This window comes from Panthera onca, chromosome A1, assembly GCF_046562875.1.
Source record: "Panthera onca isolate mPanOnc1 chromosome A1, mPanOnc1 haplotype 2, whole genome shotgun sequence".
NCBI lineage: Eukaryota > Metazoa > Chordata > Mammalia > Carnivora > Felidae > Panthera > Panthera onca.
Genome location: NC_138339.1, coordinates 163,519,467 through 163,538,564, shown reverse-complemented (window position 1 = coordinate 163,538,564; position 19,098 = coordinate 163,519,467). Strand labels below are relative to the sequence as shown.

The window sequence follows — 19,098 nt, the reverse complement described above, 5'->3', positions numbered from 1 at the left end:
AACTGAGTCACCCAAGTGCCCCTTCTGGCCATATATCTTAAAGCCTTTAAGGGGTCAGTTGAAAAAGAACTCAACTCCTAAATCCTTTCTCATGAGTCAGCCCCCCCCACCCCCCCGTATCCTTCCCCCACTGTTCCCCTACTTTAGTCATCCCCCAACTCCCCTGAAATCTGTGGTCCACCACTAGATGGTCTTTAAACATGCACGGTTCTCCCAGTGTTTAACACTTGCAGCAACTCAATGTCCCCCAAGCACCTCTTCCCACCCTCTTGTGGCCCCAGAAATAGCATCGTATTTCCATAATTATAATACTGTATCGTGTGTGTGTGTGTGTGTGTGCACGCATGTGTGAATGTGTGTTGGCATTTGCATAAAAAACAATTTTTAAAAAAGGAACAAAAACTGGAGAGTTTTGCATTTTGGCGGGTTTTTTTTTTTTTTTTTTTTGTATTTGCGCAGACCATTTTAGGATTTTTCAGTCTCAACAAAACACTATTAAAACGAAGAATCTAGTAAAATATTTGTGCATGTACTGCTAAACAATTCTAGCAATTTTATTAAGCAATACCTTTATTATTTTTTGAATATTCTTAACAGACTGGAACAAAACATTTTTTTTATTCAAAACAAAATATGCATACTGTACGCATGTCGCAGGGTTAAGTATGATGCAGAGATTAAAGTTTGTTTGAACAAAAACAAATGCCTGGGGGAATTTCATAGCTATAAAGTTAATAACTAAATTTTGTTCGCTACGAGGACCTTTTCTATGGTTTTCCTTCATCTCCCAGCTACACAGCAAACATATCTGAAGTGCACTTCCCAAGTGTAGTTAGAGTATAGGAAGGAATGTAAAGTGTTTTTTTTAATTATTTGTTTTGTTTGTTTGTTTTTTTAAAAACAGCCCTTATGAACTCTTCCTTCCACTGATTCTACTGTAAACTCATAAAAGCCTTTTTTAGAAAGCAAATTCATGTACACTCAGCAGGTGAAATGTTCCCACGAAAAGAAAAAATACAAACAGAGCGATCTGATTTCTTCTCTTTTTGTCAACTACCTAGAGCGTGTTCCAGTGACAGAGTTTTTGCACTTGAATGAAAATGGCTAACCTATTTGTTTTTTAAACAAGTTCTTCTTTTGTGATAATGCAGAATTGCATACACTTTATACCTGGAATAATTTAAAAATCATAGGTGGGGGAATACGGGGGTAAAATTGTATATATTCTGTATTCTGCCGGTGTTTGAGCATCTCTGCGGTCTCCTCCACGACCACAAAGGAGGAGAAAGAAACCCAGATTTGTGTCCTCAGTCCCTTTGCTGCCCTTGCAAGGGCCCGAGCGAGCCGAGACCCGCACGAGAGCCCGCCCGCAGTCCCGCAGGAGGGGCATCCAGCCGCGCCCGTCCTGACTCTGGGCGGGCTCGCGGCCACCTGACCACCCGCGACGGCGACGAGGGACGGGGCCTCGGGGGATGGGAGCTGGAGCAACGTAGTTCATGGTGGTTTTCTTTGCTTTTGTTTTGTTTTCAACATAAAAATGTGTTAACTGTCTGATTCCGCCTACCATGGAGAGCACTTGTTTGTTCAGCTAAAAAGGAACCCCTTGTTCTGCTCCCGGCGGGGTCGGCGACAGCGGCCCGAGGTCCGCGGAGCGTGCGCGCCCGCACTGCGGCTGCACAGACAGAAGCAAGCGATGTTGTCTGCTGGGGGCGGGGCTGGGAGGGGGCGGGGAGAGGGCGGGGCTGGCGGGGACCAGGCGGGGGCGGGGCCTGGGAAGAGGCTGGCGGGGACCGGGCGGGGGCGGGGCCTGGGAAGGGGCTGGAGGGGGGTGGGGCGGGGATGGGAAGGTTGGGGGAAGGGGATTGGGGAGTCGGGAGTGGGGATGGGATGATTGGGGGCAGGCATGGGATAGGGAGGGTTTTGGGGAGGGGACTGGGAGGGGCTGGGGATGGGAGGGGGCGGGGAAGGCAGTCGCTTTCGGAAGCGGGAGGGAAGAGTTAGGGGTTTTTTTATTTTTATTTTTTGTTGTTTTCTTTTTTTTGTCTTTTTTTATTTTTTTATGATTTTTTTGTTGTTGTTGTATTTTGCTATATACCGCGAGGTCATAGCAATCATTCCGCTAATAGAAACTGACAGGACATAGAGACAGAACTATCTGATGAACACACACAATGACTAGAAATATATATAGAGAGAGAGAGAGAGAAAGAGAGAAAGAGACAGTGAAGACTTAGTTTACCTCTGAGAAACCATCCCCAAAAAATAAATCCTGTATTAACAAGTGCAAAAAAATAAAAGAACAAATAAACCCAAAATCAAAGGAAAGCAAATAAAACCTCCAAACATTAAAACACAGTGTATAAAATGGTGTGAGAAATTTAAGTCACTTTACAGCCTTTTAGTCAATAAAAAGCTGTGTTTGTGTCCTCGTTTGGATCCAGGCCCATCTTCTGAGATTTTACCCTAAAGGCCCTGCGAGAAGCGGTTGGAGGGTAAAAGCACCCAGTGTGTCCGAGCGGCAGCGGGCGGGTGCTGGGTGCGCCCGGCGGGGCCCTGGTGGCCCTGGTGGCCCTGGGGTGGCCCTCCCCGCTACTCCTCGCGCGCCGAGCTGTCTTCCAGCGCGTTGATGCCCCCTACGCTCAGCGCCGTGCTGTTCTGCGTCGCGGAGGCCGTGAGCACTGTGTGCAGGAGAATCAGTACGAGCACACACAGTTTGAGTCTGCTGTTGCACAGTCTGGTTGCTGATGACACTGTGGGTGACGTCCTGTGACAGGGGCCGCTGGTCCCCACCGTCCCTCTGGAGGGCTTGCTGGGGCGCTCTTCTCTCCTGACATCACAGCATTCGGGTTCATCATTGGTTAGGAAGGTTTCGTAGAGCCCTGGAGGGTGAAGACAGGACAGGGCCCGGTTAAAAGGCGCCAAGGGCCACGGGCAGGAGCTCACACAGTACAGTGAAGCTGTTACTCTAACGTTCTGATCCACAAAATCTTACAGGCAGTTAAGCATTTTGTAAAGGAAAGGCAAGTCAATGCAACGTGGACACATAGTCAACCGGTACTTTTAAGTTCCTCACTGCGCTCTTTTTACATTCCCGGAGGCCACACCAGGGAAGCTCTGGGTTGTGATGAATACAGAGTGAAAGGTTCCATTAGGTCCAAAATCAGAACCTGAGGTTCTGGATCAGCTTGGTGACCAAGGCTGTACAACCATCCTTTTTCTTTAGAAGGAATGCGATTAACTGATGTAACAGGTAAAGTAACAGTAACTACTTGTGCTAAGAGAAACAACCGAACAATTGTAACATCATAGCTCTAGGAACCAGCTTTAGTAATCACTTCCTCTCGACCTCGCCCTGTCCTTAGCTCGCCTTCTTGGTGAATGGGCAGAGCCTTCTAAGCATCCAATGGGGACATTTCCGTTGGATTTATTTTGTAAATATTGTTCTTTTTCTTCCATTTGCTGTTCTACTGCAGAAGACCTATCTTATGCCTGGACCATTGCAGGAAGAGGCTCTCTGTTCTATTTCCAACCTCCCCTGCCTTTCCAGGAATGCCTGCCGCCTCTCTTTTATCTTCCCTCCTCCCGGAATCTCTTCTCTTCCTCCCTTCTCCTTTCCCTGCTTCCTCTATAATAATGCATTGTTCTTATTTTTAAATTGATACATGGATATTTTAGAAACTTTCAAATTGGTGAAAAGAATAAAATACTTGGCTACCTCTAATCTTTCCAATCTTGTTTCTTGCTCTGTTATATATAATTTTGTTAAGTAGCTACAGAACCCATTTTGTATCTTTTTTTTTTTTTTTACCTGACAGCAACACTTTTGCAAGAGTGTTAGCAAAAACTTTCTACGCAGATTTTATTATACTATCCTCAAGCTTGAAACTTTAAAAGTGAGGACAGAGTAGTTACAAGGATTAAATTAAGATTTTGTATGTAAAGAGCTTGGCTTAGTGCCTAGTATACAGAAGCATGAAAAATTTGGCTCCTCTTAATAATAATAGCTAGTAGTAGTGTCTCATTGTCTCCACCTAACTAATACAATCTAAAATACCTCTTCCCATCTCTGCTGACTCATTGGCCAATGTTCCAGACAGACAGCCTGAACTGCCGGTTCTTCCAGAGCACACGATACCTTCACCACTTCTCAAGCTGCTTTTTCTTCCTGGACTTTTTTCCATCAAGTCATAGACCTTACTCTCATTTATCTTCAAGTTCAGCTTTCCTGACATTGCCTGTGTGAAGTCTATACTCTCTCCTGGGCTGCTAGTGTATTCTGTGGAACTCTTCAATTGTTATCTGTCCTTTTCACCATAAGTGCTAGTTTTATGTCAATTTCCTTATTCATCTGTCACCTTAAAAGCAGGAACTATGTATTTCAGCTTTGTGTTCCCACTATGTAAGAATGCCTGAACAAAACAGATACTTAACAAGCACTTATTACATGAATAAACTCAATACATATTTGTTTAATTAAAAATCTATTAAATAAGATATTATACACTGCAATCTTCAGTTTCTTTTAAAGAAATGACCAAGATATCCTTATAATGATGCTTACAATATTCATTTCTTCTTAGGCATTCAAAGGTAAACTTCACCTTCTCCTAGATAGAATACGGAAAAAAAACTGAATTAATGAGGTCTGCATCTCCGACATTTTTATTGTATGATATTTTCTTTTTGCAAATAAGATACCTCACTAGTAGACTAATCATTTATTGAAGTATACATTTTCCAAATTATATTCTACAAAAAAGAGAGTTTATAGTTAAGATTATAAGAATAGAAATCTAAAGCTCATTTAGATCAACATTTTAGAAAGTTAATAGTGAGAATATATATATTTGACAATTTCATCCAAATAAGAAGCTCTTCCAATGTGTTCAGAAGCTAGTTTACTGATGTATAACTAAAGTCATTTCAGAAAGAATAAGGCAGTTCATTTAGGCCCATAAATGTACTATTCTGCTTGACTGATAAAATTCACACCTTCTTTCCCCCTTGTCCATCCTTTTATAGGATTTTTTCAGAGTTATACATGCATATATATTAATAATCAAATAATTCCACAAGATATTTAAAAAAAAATTCTTTCACCTCCCCCAGCCCCAATTTTTCCTTCTCAGAGACAAATACTTGAGCCTCTTTCTGCTGTTTCTGTATTTAGCTACATTTCTGGAAATAACCTGTTTTATGCTTTTCTTGATTTTTTTCCCTTTTTATCTTTATAGACCTCCCCCAGGGCACGTGAGGATAAAATACTCATTTTTCAGCCCATATGCACCTCCCACTCTAAGTTCAGCATGCTTCCCTGTATTACGACGTTGTCAAAACAAGTCTTAACTCAGACATGCAGTCACCTGGAGATCTCCGTCCCTCGCCATTCTGGTTTTCCAAGAGCTAATCATTATCTAACAGTTTCCTACGTACTCACGACTTCAACCCCAAATCCCTCCCAGTTGTTTCGGCAGAATGGGGATGTTCTATCAGCTTTATCTCCCGGAGTCTTTCACGATTTGGACCTGTTGCTTTTATGCCTGGCGCACAGCCACCAGCCTGACAGCCTCAATGAACGACCCCCTGGGGACACCTGCAGCTTCTATCCTGTGGCTCTCTTATTGAGGAATAGCTCCTATGTCCTTTCTGGGTTTGGTGGACCAAGGTAGTATCTTCGTAAGGAAAAGCTCCTGGTAGCAAATTTCTGAGATGCCGCATATCTAAAAATGTGTTTATTCTACCTCATATTTAATTTCTTGTTTGGCTGAGCACGGAATTCTAGTTCAGAAATTCTTATCCTCCAGATTTCTTTCTGTGCATGACACCCTTCTTCAGTTGTTGGGCTTCTGGGCCCCGCCTTTTAGTTTTATTTTATTTTTTAATGTTTATTTATTTTTGAGAGAGAGAGAGGGAGGGGCAGAGAGAGAGAGAGAGAGAGGGAGACAGGATCCCAAGCAGGCTGTTCACACTCAGTGTGGAGCCTGCTGTGGGGCTCGAACTCACGAACTGTGAGATCATGACCTGAGCCAAAGTCAGATGCTTAAGTCAGACCGCTTAACCGACTGAGCTACCCAGGCGCCCCTGGGCCCTGCCTTTGAATTCTCTTATCTCATTTCTCTTTATGCCACTGCATCTCTTTGCTCTACTTTCTGGAGGCTTTGGGGACTTTTATTGTGTAATGATATTATTGAGTTTTTTTTTTTTTCTATCACATTTTTATTTCCAAGAGTTCTTTCACGTACTCCGAATGTTGTTGTTGTTTTGTTTTGAACTGACTGGTCTCATTTCACAGTGGCAATATATTCTTTCATCGTGGAAAGATTTGCAGAGCTTTTATTTGTCACATTTTATTTCCTCCCTGCAGGGGCCCTGTTTTCTTCAAGTCATTTTTTTCTTCTTGGTTTGTTCATCTCTTATTGTTTACGCGAGAAGCCTGTGCGTTCTGGATCCAATGTCTGCAGGAGAAAGTATTGCAATGGAGCACCTAAGCAAGGTTGTGAGTGGCCTGGGAAGGGGACCTGCCTGAACTGTTTAGATGGAGAAGTTTGTACATTTCTTTGGATCATATTTCCCAGAAAACATGCGGCCTATTTGTCCAGGAGAGCAAAAGCTCTTTGAACCTTATCCATCCTTCCATCCTTTCGGATTTATGCCTAAAAACAATTTCTTTTCTGTTGGGTCTGCCTAGAAAACATCACTGTACTTTTCTGTATCTCATTCTGCTCTGTTCCATCTCTGATTCATTCCCCCAGCTAGAAAAATACCAGCAGGTGGATCCAGAAACCGTCTCTCGGCCCCTGGGCATCTGCCTTCGATCATCAGGGCATCTGTGAAGGGCCATTCCAGCTCCAGATACTGTCCCTCTGAGAATCCTGCTTCCCTGACCCCCTGGCAGGTGCACTTCCGGGATCAACCACCTGCTTCCTGGGAAACAGACATGCTTCCTGGGAAACCTACCCCCAGCGGCTGAGTCTTCCACATCATTCAAGGGACTACCAGAACTTATTTCCAGATGAAAAGAATTCATTTCTCACGCAATAATTTCATTGCACAAATGAAATTCATTGCACATTATATATATTAGAAAGGGAAAAGGTTACGAAAGGGAAAAGGGAAAGGGTTACGAAAGGGAAAAGGGAAATTTTCAGTGAATGAAATGTTCTGATACATTTTGCTTACAAAATACTCTATTTGAAATCTCTAACGAATCATTAGCTGCCATTTGGCATTAAGTAATAATAATAATAATAATAGGAATTACTATTCTATCCTATAGTACCAGCCTCATGGAGGTTTTTTTGGAGAATTAAATAATATACACAAATTGCTTAGAATGGTGCCTGCAGATAGTAAAACCTCACATAATAATTATTGCTTTTGTAAGTTGGGACAAAGAATAGAATCAGATTTATTATGGTCGGGGGGAGACGCCTGGGTAGCTCAGTCGGTTAAGCATCTGACTTTGGCTCAGGTCATGACCTCATAGTTCATGGGTTTAAGTCCCACATTAGGTTCTGTGCTGACAGCTCAGAGTCTGGAGCCTGCCTCCCATTCTGTGTCTCCCTCCCTCTCTGCCCCTCCCCCGCTCACGTTCTGTCTCCCTCTCTCTCTCTCTCTCTCTGTCTCTCAAAAATAAACATTAAAAATTTTTAAAAAGGTTAAGGGCACCTGGGTGGCTCAGTCGGTTGAGCGTCTGACTTTGGCTCAGGTCATGAGCTCACAGCTCCTGAGTTTGAGCCCCGCATTGGGCTCCGTGCTGACAGCTCAGAGCCTGGAGCCTGCTTTGGATTCTGTGTCTCCCTCTCTCTCTGCCCCTAACCCACTCGCATTCTGTCTCTGTCTCTCTCAAAAATAAATAAACATTAAAACAAAATTTTTAAAAAAGATTAAAAAAAGAATTTATTATGAGGAAAGACTTTAAAAAACATCCAATTCAAATTCTTTTTCTGTTTTCAGTTGGTCTGAACCACTCATGGAAGACCCTTATTTTTAATAGCTCAAAACAATTATTCTAGTCTAGTCATTACAAATATTATCTAAGTACAGGAATATCAAATGTTCTAAGGAAATGGTTAAAATAAACACATGATAATATTTAAATATAATCCTTCATTATCTCAGTAATTTACCTTTCACCATCTTTAAGTCCAGAAATATATGTCTATTAAGATATCTGAACAAGTAATATGCTTAATATTTTTCTGAATGCAAAAGTTTAAGAAACAGTAAAGTAAAAAGAAGGGGAGGAAATCACCCCAAATCTGACTTCATTAGGATGAATGAAGAAACAAGAAGAAACTGCTGCATTTGTTTTCCCAAATGTTTATTCATACAGACACATAGATTCACACATAAGTGTGCATGTAATTTATAGATTTCACATGTGAGTAAGATTCTATTCAGTATGTGTGACTGCACATTGTTAATCTTTATTTGGTTTGGTAGGAGTGATTTTAAACTTTGTGTATATTACTAAGTGAGATTATATATGTAATATACACACAATATGTATGTGTATTCTATATACATAATTACGGAGTTTTAGAAACTCTAGTTTGGAATCTAAAAAACTTTCTGGATACCAGCTTTTCTTCAAGGTCATTTGCATAATTTTACAGTTTCTTTGATGGCTATCAATCTGTGAGGGTTTTTTGTCAAGTCTGATCATTCATATTTCTCTAAAAATAGCTTGTCTTATTGATAGTTTTACATGTATTAATGCAGAGTTACGCATATTTGAAGACTAGGATTCTATATCTTCTTTATTGTTAATACTCTATTTCATCTTTTTTTTTGTCCCTGATAAGACTTGAAAGATTTTTTTTTGCCCACTTTCCTTTGCATGATCAGAGATACAGGTCTCGAAATAATGGATATGTTCTGATATTTATTCTGTTTGCTAATGCATCAATTTCTTAATTATGTTATTTCCTTCTTCATCCTTTGTTCAATCTTCTCTTATTATCCCCCTTGTAACCATATTGAATTGAATCCTACTTTACTCGTTTGAATTCGTGTTTTTCCTTAATAAGTTAGTTATTGCTTTCAATTTTCCTCTGAGAATAGCTTTAGCCAATTCTTTCATGTTTTAATTTGCCACGATTTTACATTTTCTGTAACCGTAATGTACATTTCCTTTTATATCTAAGCGACTTAAAAGAGTGTTTGATGGCTTTTTAAAAATGTCAGCTGATACCTTTTCAAAACTAATTTTGTCACTAACTTCAAGTTTTATTTACCTTAGTTTCAAGCACGTGGCCTTTAAAAAAGTTCTTTTTCTCAGAGAGCTGGGTGGCTCAGACGGTTAAGCATAAGACTCTTGATTTCCACTCAGGTTAGGACCCATGAGTGCCCGACATCCAGCCCAGCCTCAGGCCATGTGCTGACAGTGCAGAGCCTGCTTGGGATTCTCTCTCTCCCTCTCTCTCTGTCCCTCCCCCTCACTTTTGTGCACCCTTTCTGTCTCTCACAAAATAAATACATATACTTAAGAAATTTGATTTTCTCTAATTATTTTCTTTGTGGTTTTTCTTTGCATTATGTAAAACTATTATCTTGCTATTTTTTGCAAATATTAACATTGCTAACAATGCTTAGTCTCTGTGTTTATATATTTTTTGCCTATTAGAATGTCACCCACCGAGAAATGTGTCTTCTACAACAACAGTTGTAATGATTTTGCTTTTTTTTTAATATTTTTTTTAACGTTTATTTATTTTTGAGACAGAGAGACACAGAGCATGAACGGGGGAGGAGCAGAGAGAGAGAGGGAGACAGAATCGGAAGCAGGCTCCAGGCTCTGAGCCATCAGCCCAGAGCCCGACGCGGGGCTCAAACTCACAGACTGCGAGATCGTGACCCGAGCTGAAGTGGGACGCTTAACCGACTGAGCCACCCAGGCGCCCCTATTTTGCTTTTTATACATTTGGCTATTATGTCAGCCACAGACATATGTATGTCAGGTACAGAAAATTCATAAATCTTCACATTTTTCACTAGACATTTACTATAAATCAAGAAAACATGACACTTTGTTTTTGGTGAAGTTTTATTGTTGTTTTTATTCCTCTTGTCGTATAGAGCATATTTTGTCTGGTATTAATATAAACTTCACGTGTATTAGCATCCATGCAGATATATCATCTGATATACCTTTGTCTATTATTTTAATTTTTCTTGGTCTCTTTATATTTTCTCTCCACTGTGTTCTACATGTAAGTTTCACAATGATTGAAAAGGGGAGTTTAACCCATTTACATTTATTGTCGGATCTACACTGCTTGGTCTTGCTTTTATCATCATATAATAATATTTCCAAACATTTAAAATTGTTTCTTTACCACTCCCTTTGCTTTCTATCATTTTCTGTGTGAGCATATTTAAATGCTATTTTTTTCATAATTTGTTAAATGCTGGCTGTTATTAATTCTACTTGAACTTTAGCTTTTAAAAAACCATACACACTTGAACTTAGATTTGTCTAATTACCAGTATCACTGATAAGGAGGTTAACAAAATTTTGTTTCTTCCATCTCCTCATTCTGTATCATTTTTTGGCTACCATATGTCTTAAACTCAGTTATTGTCAAATTACTCATATTTTATATCTTCTCACCTAGTAACTATTATTTAAAAAGTTTTTTTAATGTTTATTTATTTTTGAGAGAAAGAGAGAGAGAGAGAGAGTGGGGGAAAGGCAGAGAGAGAGGGAGACACAGAATCCAAAGCAGGCCCCAGGCTCTGAGCTGTCAGCACAGAGCCCGACCTGGGGCTCAAACTTACGAGCCATGACCTGAACTGAAGTCAGTCGCTCAACCCACTGAGTGACCCAGGTGTCCCTCACAGTAATTATTAATAATGTTTGCATATTGCTTTATATCTATCTTATTCAGGGATTAAGTGGTTGCAATTAAGAGAAACCCAGAGGAGCCAATTTGGGTGAAAAAATGAAAAGAACAAGAACAGGTGGCGGGAGTAATACTGGAAAAATTCAAGCCTATTTCATGAACTGCAAGGCCAAGAGCATACCAGGCAGCATGAAGGACAAATCACGGGATTACTGTGGCCATCAGAGAGGGACGTGCCCTCCCCCTGGTGGAGGTGAGCACTGTAACCCGTATGCCTGGATCTCCCCCTGCACACCTCCCCCAGCAGGCAGGCTGGGCTGCCTTTTCATGCATGTGGTCACACAGGACTCCAGCATTTTGTTCTCTCAGTGCAGTGCCGTTGGGGAGTGACAGGGATTGTGGGGTTCTCGTGACACACTCCTGGGGAGGCAGATCCACGGGACTTGTTTCTCTCATCCGCGGGGGACCAACCAGCCACACGCTAGAGAGAGATTCCCGCAGAACAGATGAAGCCTTGGATACTGGTCCAGTCTTTTTGAAAGAGAAATATGACGTCCAGTGGTCAAAGACATATTTTCCCCTGGAGCCTGTGGGATATTGCCTTCATCCTCAGAACTCGGGACTGTTTGGAATTTAATCTAATTTTTGAAATTTTGCCACAATGGAGAGAATCGCTTTCACCTGCCCATAGGATTGTCCTCAAGCTCAGGCAAGATATTTCCTGTCATTTCTTTGTTTCTTTTCTCAGTTTTATGTGTTGTACGTTTTCAACTTATCACATCCCCTGTCTCCATTTCTATGCCGCAGCACCTTGGACTTGGCCCCTACATTCTTCATGCTTGTCCCTCCCTTTTGTTTATTTCGATTTCTAGATGGTTGATGCAATACATCTAGCATGTATTTGCAAGTTTTCTTTGTTGCCCTACAATATTTCCTTTTTAAAATCTAAGACCAGTGTTATGGTTGCCTGCTTTGCAGCCCAATTCCCTTTCCACTCTTCTCCTCTTGTCTTAAAGTTTCCGTATGTTCTTGAAGGTTATTGAGTAGATGCTGTGTAAAATTACCCTGCAGTAACTTTTCTCCAATACATGCTGTAGCATTCTGCTTCTCAACTTCCTGCTTTCATGTAAAGCATATTTTATGAGATTCCATATTTTGTTTTCTGTGTGACAAAGGTTGAACCAAGTCCCCTGCAGAGATATTAAAGACCTAGAACCTAGTACCACAGAATGTGACCTGATTCGGAAAGAGGATCTTCAGAGACTTAATCAAGAGGAGGTCACCAAGGGATACCTAATCCAATATGATCTGTGTCCATATATTAAAAATTAAAAGAAAAAGGAAATTGGACACAGAGACAGACATGGACAGAGGGAACATTGTGAACAGACACAGGGAGTAGGTCGGGTGGACAAGCGATGTATCTATGAGCCAAGGAATACCAAAGTCGCCGGCAAACCCCCAGAAGCTAGGTAACAAGTGTGGAACAGACTGTCCCTCGCATCCCTCAAAAGGAACCAACCCTCCCAACACCTTGATCTCAGATGTCCAGCCTCCAAAATTGTGACACATTTTTCTTACAACAGCCCTAGGAAATAATATTCTGTATATTTCTCTTTTAACAGTGATGTGTCAAAACAGCTCGAGTGACTTTATTACTTACTTGGTTTGACATCTCAACCCCCCCCCCCCCCCCCACCAAGGATGGTTAGAAGTGCAATTAGGGATCCAGTGCTCTGGGTAGCCCTCCCAAGTTAGTTTCATTCACCTGAATCTTCTCTGTGCTGTATTACGATACCCGTGTGACCCACACCTCTTCTACCGACGCTCTCGTGCTACACTGGAGAGGAAGCCCATGCTTTGCCTTGGAGACCCTGCACGGCCGTCGAGAATGTCTCTGGTCAGCCGGCCCTGACCGCAGGAAGTCTGGGAGAATGCTTGCCAGCTCTCTCTCAGCTCGCCCTTATCCGTAAACCATTTTCCTCCAAGCGAGTACTTGTGGGATCACAGGTCTCAATTCTTCCAGGGGAGCCCCCAGTATGCTCTAATGTGATCTGATTTCCATTCTTCTTGAAGAAATGGCTCAGTCTCTTGCACGTGGATGGGCCCTTTCTGATGACCTGGAGTTTTCACGTTCCCTTGGTTATTTTACTGGAGTCAGAAGTGGGACAGTAGGATGCTTCTGTTTACTTGGCCACTTACTGTCTGCTCTTCCCCCCCCCCCCCCCCAGCCCAATAGGAATTGTTAAAGGTAGTAAGGATAAGATCACATGATAGCCTTTTACTAATACCCACCTAAGAGAGTTTATCTGGAATGCATTTTCATAATAAAAAAATAAATGCTTTGGAAATAAACTGGCAATAATGGCAATGAGAAAATTATTACATGTGCATGGAAATAAAAATGCTCGAATAACATCAGAAAGCAAACATTACCTTTTTTAAACATTTTTTAAAAATGTTTTTATTTATTTTTGAGACAGAGAGAGACAGAGCGTGAGCAGGGGAGGGGCAGAGGGAGAGGGAGACACAGAATCCAAAGCAGGTTCCAGGCTCTGAGCTGTCAGCACAGAGCTCGACGCGGGCCTCGAACTCATGGACTGAGATCATGACGTGAGCCGAAGTCGGACGCTTAACTGACTGAGCCACCCGGGGTCCCCAAAACATCATTACCTTTCTTTCTCTTCGATCCTAATACTCTTCTCCAGGGATAAACACTTTGGATGGATTCTGTTTCCACATTTTCATTTGCTTTTATGTTGGGAGTGATTATCTTCAGAAGTCTACACGACAAATCCCTTCACCTATATCTTAATCCAGTGATTTTAGACCCACTAAGAAAGCTGTATCACTATGGTTCTCTCCTCCCCCAGTGATCCCTACATGTGGCCAATCATTGCTTTTCTCTAAAAATACAATGACACTTCCCTATGTGTTTGTGCTCTGTATGCTAGTTTTGAATATTGAAAGTAAAATAAAGTACATCCTTAGCGTTCGTGTAATCCCACTTCATTACAATATTACTGAAGATAGTTTAAACATCAGGCAAAACAGATTCTCACTTTTATGCTTCATCAATTCATAAAAATCATGAAAATTTTAGATAGCTTTGTATGTGACTCATGAGTCTCTTGCACATTTTTCCTGAGTTCCAATTGTCTTTCATGTTTCATATGATCAGGAAAGTATTCTGTATTCTTTCCTGTATCGCTAACTCATCCAGCCTCGTAATCATACCCGTCTTGATGTTCTAATACAAACTTTTTTTTTTACATTTTTTGTGGCACAGATATCATCTTACCATTTATTTTTCACTATTCCACCCGCATTAAGATCCTACATTATCTTCTTTGCTGTGCCCTTGTTTCACTAGAGTAAAACTTCAATTTATGTTTCGGCTAGCACATGCGGAAGGTGAACTTTCATGAGTACCCATATTTTTAAAAAATGTTTTTAAGTTTATTTATTTTGAGAGAGAGACCGAGCGAGCAGGGGGAGGGATGGAGAGAGAGGGGGAAAGAGAGAGAGAGAATTCTCAAGCAGGCTCCACACTGTCAGCGCAGAACCCAACACGGGGCTCAAACCCCTGAACTGTGAGATCATGACCTGAGCTGAAACCAAGAGCCAGACGCTTAACTGATGGAGGCACCCAGGTGCCCCCATGTGTACACATATTTAATTTAAATGAATAAACTTCATTGTCGCATTTTGAAAAGTAGTTTCTCGGGTACAGATCCTAGATTCATAATCTTTGTCTTCTAATAACAGGAGGCATTACTTCACTGTATCTTAGCGCCCAGCGCTGTGGTGGAAATTCTGCGTGTGTTTCCTACTGACGTTGTTAATAGATCGCTACTTACTTACCAGCTAAACCAGCACACATTTATTTATGCACAGTTCTGTGGGTCAGAGGTCTAGCGGGGCTGACTGGTTTCTCTACCCCCTGTTCACAAACCAAAATCAAGACACTGGCAGGGCTGAGTTCCTCTGCAGAGACTCTCGGGAAGAATTCACTTCTATGGCCATTCAGTCTGGTGGTTCCCTTTGCTTGTAGGGACCGGGGTCCTGATGTCCCTGTATACTGTTGACAGGGTAATTCTCAGTATCCAGAGGCCGTGTGTCCCTGCTTCTTGGCTCATGGCCCTTTTCTCCATCTTCAAAGCCAGTGATGACCCACAAAGTTCTGCTCATTCTTCCAATCTCTCTGGCTTCTCCTTTTTCGTCATCTCTTCTGCCTTTCACACTATGTCTCTGACTGTCTGCCTTCTTCTGTGGTTTTCTGGGCTCAGGTGACCAGAATGGGTCCACCTAGATAATCCGGAATAATCCTCTATCTCCAGGTCCATAATCTTATTCCTACCTTCAAAGTCTCTTCTGCCATGCAGTGTGCTCACGGGCTCTGAAGATTAGGTTAGGGGCATTTTTTGGGGGGGTGATGGTGGAGTGGGCCATTATTCAGTCTACCACCCTGCCCTCTGGTTTCCAAAGATTCACATCCATGCCACATGCAAACCACACCCTAAGGTTCCAAATGCCTCCCTCCAATACCACATCAACTCAAAGTGCAGAAATCTCTAAATCTTAGTTCAAAATCCCCGAATCCCATGGTCCAACCACCTAAATTAGGTATTGATGTGACTCTGGGTGTAATCCATCCTGGGACAAAAGTCCTCTGTATCTGTGAAGCTAGAAAGCAAGTTATCTGCTCCCAACATACACTGGTGAGATAGGCAGAGGCCAGGAGTTATAGACACTCTGCCTCAGATAAGAAGAAAACAGAAGGAAAAGGGGATCATCAGTCCAAAGCAGGTTCGAAGTCCAGCTGCACAAACGCCATTTGGTTTCCAGGTCTGGGAATAGTCGTGTGTGGTTCTCAGCTCCCCTCTGGGCTCAGAACTCTGCGCTCTGACTCATCCTTCCTCTTTTATGATGAACACCACGTGTTTGCTGCTGAGAAGTTTCATTAGCACGTTTGGGGGGGGGGGTCTGACACCCTTTCTTCCTTCCATCCTGTCTCTGTCCTTTCCAGTCAAAGCTGGCAGTGTTCTTGTTGATATAAATTCTCAACGACGTGTGAGCTCCTGGTCTGTGCCGCAAGGATCCGCCCCATCACACGAGAAGCTCATCCACAGATCTTTCCCAGGTAATCCCTCCTCTGTTTTTGGCTACTGCCCAGGTGGCCGAGGGGATCCATGAGTCACACCTTTCACTTCTTCGAAGAGCCTTTAACTTCCTCCTCTGACCATTCAAGCTTTCTGAGGTATCAGCCCAGAACCCTCTGTTCTCTTCTGTTTTTTTTTCTAGAGTGTGCTTTCCTGAAAGGAAAGTCTTTTAATCTCTTGCCCTCTTGGAAGACAGAGATTCCCCACATCATCAAATCCTGGATTTGTGTTGTCGAACGGTTCCCTCACTTCTCGCTCCCCTTTCGCGTTTTATCGTCAGCAACAAAAATTGCCAGGCTACACCTTGAACGCTTTGCTGGGACATCTTTTCGGCTGGAGAGCCCATGCTCATCACATGCAATCTCCGCCTTCCATGCTCCTGCAGGGCACGATTCTGCTGAGCGTGCCGAAACCACGTAACACGTTTCCGGTTTCCATTAATACCTTCCTTATTCCTCTATGAGCCCTGGCCGGTGGTCTTTAACGCCACACTTCGACATCTTGTTCAAGGCAATCTGGGAATCTCATTAGCCTGGTCCTTTATCTTCTCCCAACTTCCCCCACTGCCTTGTTCCAAAGCCGCTTCCATATTTCCTGGTATTTGTTACACGGCCCCACACGTCCGGTACCGAAACACCCATTTGCTTTTCAGGGCTGCTGTAAAAGCTGTCACAGGCACAGTGGCTGAAATGGCATTCACTTAATACTTCCCAGTTCTGCAGGTCAGATGCCTCGGCTAGATTGACTGGCTTCCCCACTCAGGGTTTCGTGAGGCTGAAATCGAGGTGTTGGCCTTGACTACCCGGGCCGATTCCGGAGGTTAGCAGAATTCACTCTCACGTGGTTGTAGTACTGAGATCCTGTTTTCTTGCTGGCTGTTGACTGGAGACTCTGTTTCTAGAGGCCGCCTGCATCCCTGGCTGGTGGCCCCTGTCCCCATGGGAAAACTGTGTAGCAACAGTGGGGTCGAGTCCTTCCCGCCTTCAGTTTCTCTGATTTTCCTGCCTCATCTTTCTGGGCGATGCTTCTCTGTTCTGTGATGACATTGCCCCACCTGGACAATCCAAGACAGGCTTTCTATTTTAAACGTGAGCTTGGTGATTTTGGTGATCCTGGTGAGACTGGTGATCTTAATTCCACGTGCAAAGTGCTTTCTGCCATGTCATGTGTCTGGAATGCCATGTGATCACAAGCATATGACGGGGGGGAGAAGACCAAGGAGGCCAAAATCCACCTTGACGTCAGCATCCCTTTCTTCCCCTGGAGGGCTTGCTATCCTCTGTGAAAGCTCTTTGGATGGTCCACGTGTCTGTTGTATTCTCAAATCTCAAGAAGACATGTTTATGTGTGGTTTCTTTACAGCTTCTTCTGAAGTCATCTCTTGAAAATTGGGTAGTTTTCTAGGGTTATTTTATTTTATTTTTATTTTTTTAAGTTTATTTATTTTGAGAGATGGGTGGGGGGAGGGAGAAAGAGAGAGGGAGAGAGAGAATCCCAAGCAGGCTCCATACTGTCAGCGCAGAGCCCTACAAGGAGCTCGGACTCACGAATCCTGAGATAATGACCTGAGCTGAAACCAAGAGTTGGACGCTTAACTGGCTGAGCCACCCAAGACCCCCGCGGGTTATTTTATAATTGTGCTGATAAAACAATATAAAATGAAAGGTCAACCTAAGAAATGAAATTTTTTTTCCCAAACCATAATGACCATCTGCAGAAAGAATTAGAATCGGACTTCTGAGTATCTGTATATTTATAAATTTTATAGTTATCTTTTCTAAGCAAGGGCAAATTTTTCCATTTGAGTAATTTTTCGAGGGGACTAGTGGCCAGGTGTATCAGACTAGTAAGATGAACAAATGTTAGCATCGGTCTTGAATCTAACCATTTACAGCATTATATTCCTTTTCTTCTAGCTGATATCGTTGAGAATAAGTATCACTTCTTCACCCCATCCTGGTACTCTAAATACCTGGCAGGCTGTTTATCCCCCAAAGAACAATAAATATTTATTTGATGAGGGGAAGGAAGCAAGGAATAATGCCCCCTGAGCTGTAAGAGAATGTTTTAGTAAGTTGAGTCGTTTAGATGACAAAGCAAAAATACCTGGATATAGAAAGGCCACTCAGATCTGAAAGCTAACTGTGCATTAACTCGAAAATAAATCGCTCTAAAAACTGAAAATGATGCTAAGAGAAAGGAAAATCAAAAGTCCACATTAAAATGGCAGAGATGTTCTGCAGAGAATTCACTCATCCATTAAAGCCATAAGCTGAGTCGAGAAATAAATTGGGCATTTGAAATGTCTTGAAGCTAAGCAGAGAATTTTCTCCATAACGGGTCCTAAAGTTTTCCAAGACTGTACTAGAAAAACAGACTGTCTGCAGCCTGAGAGAGTATAATCTAAACCGAAATCTAGCACATGCTGTTAAATATCACATTTCACATTGTTATTTTCCTGAAAATGGTTATAGTGATTTTTTAATTTGAAAAATGTTGTCTAAGAAAACAGAAAAGAAGAAGAAAAAAGGAATGGACAAAAAGAAGATACAGTCTCACTAGATATATCATTCTAATTTTCCACCCCTCCCTAATGAATCCTTTGATGGTGGCCTTGATGAAGACTTTATTGGCTGGTGTGGAGGAAAGCCATATGGGTTTCTGGAGAAGTCAGCGTGCCGTAGTTCAGCTGTTTGGGTTTGCACAAAGCATCAAAAGAGTGCAGGGTCCCAGGCCATGGGGACTGTTGGGACAGAAAGTCTCACGTTCCTCTTCCTTATTCGGATCAGTTACCAAGTACAGCGACTCGAGTGGAGCTTACAAGAGTCACCAGGGAAAGGAATAAAAATCTCAACTCCTTCTCTTTCTTCACCAGGAACCATTGTGGCTGTGAGATGCTCTCCCTTCTCCGACCAGACTGCTCTCGCAGATGGGAAGTGTGTTGAAGGAACTTCATGAAGTGCGTTTCAGAAATTCAGAGAAATTTCTGTAAGTGTGTCCTAGGAATCCACATCACAGGAGGGTGTGAAAATGCTGGAACTCTCTGGGAGATGTTTCTGGGACTTCGTGCTTAGCACCCAGCTAGTTTC

At 42.3% G+C, this 19,098-nt stretch overlaps 1 protein-coding gene across 2 annotated transcripts in view; it reads right to left on the bottom strand.

Annotated features, from left to right (window-relative positions):
- Positions 1-1,819: 1,819 nt before the first annotated feature.
- The window catches only part of NALF1 (NALCN channel auxiliary factor 1), a 631,514-nt gene continuing 614,235 nt past the window's right edge, over positions 1,820-19,098 (bottom strand). Inside the window, exons 3-4 of one of the 2 annotated variants that reach the window (XM_060636716.3) lie at positions 4,562-4,607; positions 2,767-2,879 (exon numbers count right to left, since the gene is read on the bottom strand). In XM_060636716.3, the coding sequence (XP_060492699.1) occupies positions 4,585-4,607 (23 nt within the window). In that variant the 3' untranslated portion in view covers positions 2,767-2,879; positions 4,562-4,584. Of the gene's footprint in view, positions 2,880-4,561; positions 4,608-19,098 lie in introns of both variants that reach the window. The other variant, XM_060636715.3, reaches the window with a different exon arrangement.